We start from the raw sequence: 7036 nt of genomic DNA on the forward strand, positions 1-7036 counted from the left end.
GAAGTTATCAAAGTCAGTACATGAAAAATTCTCAGATCCAAGTAATGTGTACCAATTGTGGAGTGAAACGAAAGAACATCTACGCGATCATTAAATACTGATCAACCTAAAAGAACAAAGGAAGGTAGATTACGCATTATCCAACTATCTGGATAGAAAGGAAATGAGACAGGATTATTTGACAGGCTACCATGGTGCAGTTGTTAGCGTTGCTGACTATGAATTCATATATATATATATATATATATATATATATATATATATATATATATATATATATATATATATATATATATATATATATATATATATATATATATATATATATATATATATATATATATATATATATATATATATATATAATCACTCCAGGAGCCCTTTTAGAAAGGGTTCATGTGTTACCCCAGCGGCTCCTGCAACTTCAAGGTTGCACTGTACTCAGTAGTAGGGACAGATGGACTTCTATTAAAGCGAAATGTTTATTGAAATGACTGTACTCTCATTCGTCAACTAAGGAAGATACAACCTCAACAGAGATGACCTGCCACTTGCAGTGTAACCTCATGTAAGCTGGCAGATGGCGCACAGCCCACCAAGGTGTTCATCATTCCTCTGATTGGTCGATAACTTCGGTTGGTCTATAGCTTCACAGCTGTGGCACACCCAGCTATGATCAGAGAACTGGGTTGCCCGTGCCAAAAATAAATTGACAAAAAATGCATGCGATAAAGGCAATGAATAACGTAAAAAATAAAAAAAACAATTAACTGAATTCAGTTCTCACTTACGTGTTCAAAATTTTCGCACCTGCTTATATCCCAGTCCGTCTGCATCGTTAACTAACAGATTACTTGGAAATTATCATGACTACATATTCTAAGATTGATCTGCTAATAGTTATAAGACTTTAAGGATTTGCCAGATAGACTTTTACGGGAAGTATTACCCGGTTGTGTGGCGATCTCCAAGATGTGCGAGTTGTTGAAGCAGATGTAAATCTTAATGAGGAGAGTCACTTTGTCACATAATGATGTTTTATAGCGTAATTACTCCAAGTCTCGACCCTCCCTCCATCAGCGCTAGTACACAGTTTAAAATGCCAGTATATAAACATTACGGGTTGAATGTCTCTGCCACAGAATTATAATGGAGAAGTTCTCTCAGTACCTGCAAGTCGGAACTAGAGATGTAGAAACTTGTAAGATTTTGACTTTACTGGTGATAAATCAGAGAGAGAGAGAGAGAGAGAGAGAGAGAGAGAGAGAGAGAGAGAGAGAGAGAGAGAGAGAGAGAATGTGTGTGTACATGTGTGTGTGTGTGTGCGTGTGTGTGTGTGTGTGTGTGTGTGTGTGTGTGTGTGTGTGTGTGTGTGTATGCTGAACAATAAAGGCAAAAGAGAACAGTACTCGAGTGTACAGTCAGCAATGAGAACAGAAGAAAAAAAAAAAATGACACAATTGAGAGAAAGGGAGGTGGATGCACAGGACGGGAGGATTGGCTGGCTGCTTGGCCAGTGTATTGGCGGCCGTGGTAGAGGAAGGACGTGCGCTCCTCTGTCCCCACTGGCCACGAGTTGGAAGCTGATCACCCGAGCGCCATCAGTTTCAACACCATCTCTTTGCCATCAAAACTTTCAGAACCTGGAAACTCTGGACTAGGGGGTAAACTTTGTTCTGATACACGTCTTCGCCAGTGGATATAGATACATATAAATACATATACATAGATTTCAAAGTCCCAACTTTTTGCCGGGAAATGCAACCTTCTCTTATCTTAGCTAACGACCTGAGCCATATCATCCCGAAGATAAATCCCTTCGTTTCGTTCCAGGCGGCTGAGGTGAAATGGGAGAATACGTCATGAAAGGTCAAACGCCAGTGAATATTGCCTCGTAAGTGAAGTGCAGACTCGCGGAATCCAGAAAAAGAGATAAACTTTACGGAGAATAACCACAAGAAGCAATAAGCCGTTATGATCCCTGGGGCAAAGAGATTCAGACTGGACTACTCGGTGGAAATGAATGACAGCAGCCTGATCCAGAGGGAGAGTGTGGACAGGAACAATAACACCAGTGACAACAAACACGTCTGCAATAGTCGTGACGTGGAGGGTAATGACGACATCAACAACAACAGCTGTAACATTATAGCCGGCAGGGTGAAGGCTGGAGCCTCAGCCGGTAAGTACCAGCTTCGGCCGCGGTCGCTCAAGGCTCGGCAGTGTTACGACGGTGACTGGAACTTCCAGGACACGCTGAAGCACAAGCCGCGGCCGCCGCCTCTGTCCAGGTACCGCAGGAAGACGGCCAACGCCCGGGAGAGGTACCGCATGCGGCAGATCAACTCGGCCTTCGAGAGCCTGCGTGGAGTGTTGCCCTCGTGGGTGTGTCGTCGACGCGCCGCCTCAGAACTGACCAAGATCACCACCCTGAGACTCGCCTCCGCCTACATCAAGTCACTCCAGGACATCTTGGACGGTAAAGCCCATCAAGACACAAGTTCCTGGGTGCTTTCCAGTATCCTTGAAAATACCCACAGTTCCCAGGAACCCTCAGATACACAGTACGACACCAGCAACAATCGGCCAAATAATACTCAGAAGTTCCCGACGCACACAACCCTGGACTCCGACCTGATGACTCTCCTAAGTGGCGCCTCGGAGCCTGGAGTCTTCCAGGACAACCTGGAGTCCTCGTACCTGTCACCCCTGCCTGACAACACTGACACCTTCGGCCTCTGGCTGGGCTACGACCCGCCTCGCTGCTGGCAAACACAACAACAAACTCCGTTAGTCACTTGATGTTAACAAATTAGAGTTCCAGTGATCTGAGCATCTCCTTTTCAGAAAGAGGATCACAATTCTAAGAAATCCATTTTTTTCCCGAAAATTCACTAACGGAGGAACCTTTAGACCAGGTACAGTTAAGTCCTTCTGTGTCTGACTATACGAAACAGGACTTACAGAACAAGCACCTTTGATTCAGGTCTGACATAAAGCATGGACTTAAGAATAATAATGTGACGTTGAGAGTTCACATAGAAATAATTTACACCCGCACACTAAATAACTTACCAGGATGATAGTCTGCGTTTTCTATAGCATAAAGATAGCAAATTAGTTAGATGATCAAACGAGCATACTCTTGTCGAAACGCCTTCCAAACTATCCCTGCAAGGATTGTTCATCACTAAACACAAAGTTTGTACAACTCAATTTCGTTTCGTATATTCATCAAACGTCCATAACAACCATAAAAAAAACTCATTTATATAATCAAGGATATGCTTATATGCCGAAATATTTCCTATGATCCTTTTGTGGCCGATATGTTTTTAGCCCAGTGGCCACTCTCCTATACTAAACTGCTCGCTGAAATGTGCAAAGCCAAACTCTAAAACATTTCGAAGCAAGATAAACAAAACAAAAGCGACTCCAGTAAGGTACATTTCTAGACCATAGATATCAAGAACAAAGGGAGAATTTCGGTTCAAATGACTGTGACCCCCAATAGTGAGTTTGAAAATTTGAGGCGTGGGATGTCAGGAGTTTATTTCTTTGAAATAATTTGTGATGATGTTTCCTATGTTTCATATTCTAATTGCTGTATTGCGGTGATCTCTCTTGTAGAGGGTTTTAGATGTTTAACTGGACCACGTGAGGGAAAAAAGGTGATTAAGGACTACATCTACCTTGCTCCCACTGTTCATATGGAAAGTAAATCCTTACGTTTTGAAAACGTCTTCCAGAGGTTTGAATCCTTCTCACTTCAGCCGCTAGGTGATGCGTTCTGTGATGATGCATAACTAAGGTCAAAGCTTCACTCCCCATGGTGTATTCACGAACCTTGAAGCAGTTACGATAATGGTTTTGTAAATATGGAACCTTGACAGATAATTTTTCGATGTATTTATGATTATAAAGCAAAGTTGTTTTGAACTTTGCTTGAGGAAAACAAATGTTGGATTGGATTGTTTTAGGAATGATCTTGTGATATCCAAATTGCATATATTTTCAATATTTATTCTAGTCACTGACTTTGTGCCATATATTTGTAGTTATATATATCTCTGGTTTAGATGGTAGGGTGTATTGGGTTACGTTAAGTGTATAGATACAGTTGTTTGTAAAGTTAGCGTGTAAAGTGCTCAGTGGGGTGGCCCAGTGTTAGTATAGCACAGGGGATGAGAGATCTGATTCCACAAATGAGAGATGGTGATATCACTGGAGCCTTGGCCGGAATGGTTCGCATCTCTTATCACTTCCCTCTCACGCTCTGTTTTATCTCCCCTTCTCCCATACTCTCTCCTCAGTACCTCCCGCACAACTTCTATTTCTCCTTTTTTCCTTATTTGTTTGTCTTACGCCTCGGTTCCTTCTCCGTAATTCCTTCCCACAAAGATGCATCCTCCTCTATGATGCCATCATATAGCCTCCTCCTCCAGTCCCATCAAATGCGTCATTCTCCTCCCCAGTCTTCTCTCCCTCTCTTCTCAGTCCTCTTTCTTCGTCCTGTTTCTTCACTTACACCTCCTTTCTTTCCTCCCATCTTCTTCCCACTCCTCGGAGTTCTCATCTTTAACCTTTCCCCCCTTTTGTTTTCTTTATGATATAAAATCGACTCAGCAGCCTCCTCACCATCTATCATGGTATGAAGACCTAATATGAAAGTAGCGCGAGAGTGTTCATGAAGGGACTTTCCTATATGCTAAACCCAATCCTTCAGCGCAGTAAGATCTCCAATTTCTATGAGACTCATTCAATGTATCAAACAACCCCTCAATGTGTTTCTGAGCACTTCTTTATATGAAAGACCAATCTCAAGTGTATTAGATCTATTCAACATCCGGTATATTATAGAGATATTCGGTGTGTTTATTACCCTTAGGTGTATGATAGAATTCTTCAGTGTATCATAGAGGTATGACCTAATCATAAAAGCTTCCCTTGTGTTTTACATTCAATCACTGTCTATATAGCCTTTCATCATGGTGTGAGGCTTTTTGGGTAATCATAGAACTCTTTCGTATGTCATTGGATTTGATTAGAGGAGATAATAGACCTGCAGGGAATATCAAGACTCATAAAGCTGTACACTGAGTCATAAAGAACAGCATCAATGTAATTATTAATAGCATTATTATTATCAATATCATTATTGTTATAATCATAATCATTATTATTATTATTATTATTATTATTATTATTATTATCATTATTATTATTATCATTATTATTATCATTATTATTATTATCATTATCATTATCATTATTATTATTATTATTATTATTATTATTATTATTATCATTATTATCATTATCATTATCATTATTATTATTATTATTATTACTATTACTATTATTATTATTATCATTATTATTATTATTATTATCATCATTACGTTATACACCCTAATGTGATGACTAGGATCGGCACTTTTGCCTCATGTCTCTGCTATATATCATCAAAGTCTACAGCAAGTCATAGTTTTCTCCGACATAGTGTAGAACTTACTGCATTATCATAATGCTCCATTATGTCTTATCTTACAAAGACTGTAGAGTCCTATCTAATTTTATTATGAGGCACTCGGCTTTTTCAATATCCCTGTGTTATAATACTTATAGTACATTAAATTCATACATTTCATAGAGCTCTTTAATGCATTACAAGACTCTAAACTCTTTGATCTGAGCTTTCGTAGTGTGCTACAGATCCATCTATTGTACGATACCTCAGTCATTTGTCTTAGGGAGAATATTACAGGAGCTCACATCATGTGATGTGTATTGGTAAGATTTGTTGAAGAGGTGTATTTCTTAAAGATCAACCACCAGTAGTAGATCGAATGCCCTAACATATCATCTTATGTCTTCTAGCTTGCCATAAATCCCAAAGAGCCCTTTTGTCTTTCGTAATCCTCCAGATATCTACCGAAGGATTGAATACATTACAGAGCTCATCAGTTTATTTGGAATCCCTTTAATGCATCACAGAGCTGTGCAGTGCATCACAGCGTCCTTCAGTGTGACAGAGTCCTTCAATGTATTAGAGAGCCCTTCAATGCACTGATGAGTTACTAAATGTATTAGAGTCCTTGAATGTATTAGAGAGCCCTTTCAATGCATTGATGAGTCCTTGAATGTATTAGTGAGTCCTTCAATGTATTAGAGAGCCCTGTGATGTAATAAAGAGCCCTCTGAAATATTTGGAAGCCCTTCACTGTATCAGAGCATCCTTCCGTGTATTAGATTCCTTCTGTGTAATATCTTAGAAATCCTTTCAGTGTATTAGAAAGCCTTTAGTGTGTCACTGAGCCCTACACTAGTTATAGATAGATAAAAAAGAAAGTATTATTAAATGTTCTACATGATCTTCATCGTGTGATTAGAAATCCCCATTAATTGTAGGATTCTACAGCATATCAAAGATCCTTTCAGTATGTTATACAAATCAAATCAATGGTAACAAGATCTAAAGGTTTTCTTGATGAATGTGCAGATTGAGCCTTATAATTTTCTAAAGGTATGTAAAGTCTTTGTTGTGTATTGCAGTCCCCCATAATCAAATACTGAGATCTATGGTTTGCTACAGAACTCTTTACCAAGATGAAGATCCATGTGTTATGTTATAGAAAACTGTAGGAGAGGTTTATACAGCTCCTGTGGGAATGACAGGCTTCACAGAGAGCAAGTTACGTGACAAATGACCTTTGTAAGCTAAGAATAAAAGGGAGAAAATAATTGCGTAATTTTGTTTATTTTCTTACCTTAGCGCCTTTTCTTCCAAGACCGCAGTCTATGTAAAAAACACTGAAGAGATATGGGGGTAGATGGGTGAAAAAATGTACACCCATTTGAGTAATTCCAGTATGGCCAATGTGGCTGGGGTCTGGAAGCAATATACAAGTCGACCAGAACCACAACCGACAAGATGCTACTCGTAGAAAGGCAGGAATAGAGATGCATCATCACCCTCGTGTTGCATTAACATCTTGATAATCTGTTATAAAGTCTTTTATTCTTTTGATTTCTT

General features: G+C 39.5%; 1 protein-coding gene across 1 annotated transcript; it reads left to right on the forward strand.

Annotated features, from left to right (window-relative positions):
• The first annotated feature begins 1532 nt into the window (after positions 1-1532).
• Positions 1533-6752, forward strand: LOC139755418 (uncharacterized). Its single transcript, XM_071673704.1, has 2 exons — positions 1533-1664; positions 1834-6752. Exon 2 carries the CDS (start codon positions 1975-1977, stop codon positions 2800-2802), a length of 828 nt encoding a protein of 275 aa, XP_071529805.1. The 5' UTR covers positions 1533-1664; positions 1834-1974; the 3' UTR covers positions 2803-6752.
• Positions 6753-7036: the final 284 nt, after the last annotated feature.

Source organism: Panulirus ornatus, chromosome 19 (assembly GCF_036320965.1).
Source record: "Panulirus ornatus isolate Po-2019 chromosome 19, ASM3632096v1, whole genome shotgun sequence".
Classification (NCBI taxonomy): Eukaryota; Metazoa; Arthropoda; class Malacostraca; order Decapoda; family Palinuridae; genus Panulirus; species Panulirus ornatus.

Bases quoted from the DNA above. Each gene is read 5' to 3' on its own strand.
- LOC139755418 (XM_071673704.1), top strand. From the start codon at position 1,975: ATGATCCCTGGGGCAAAGAGATTCAGACTGGACTACTCGGTGGAAATG.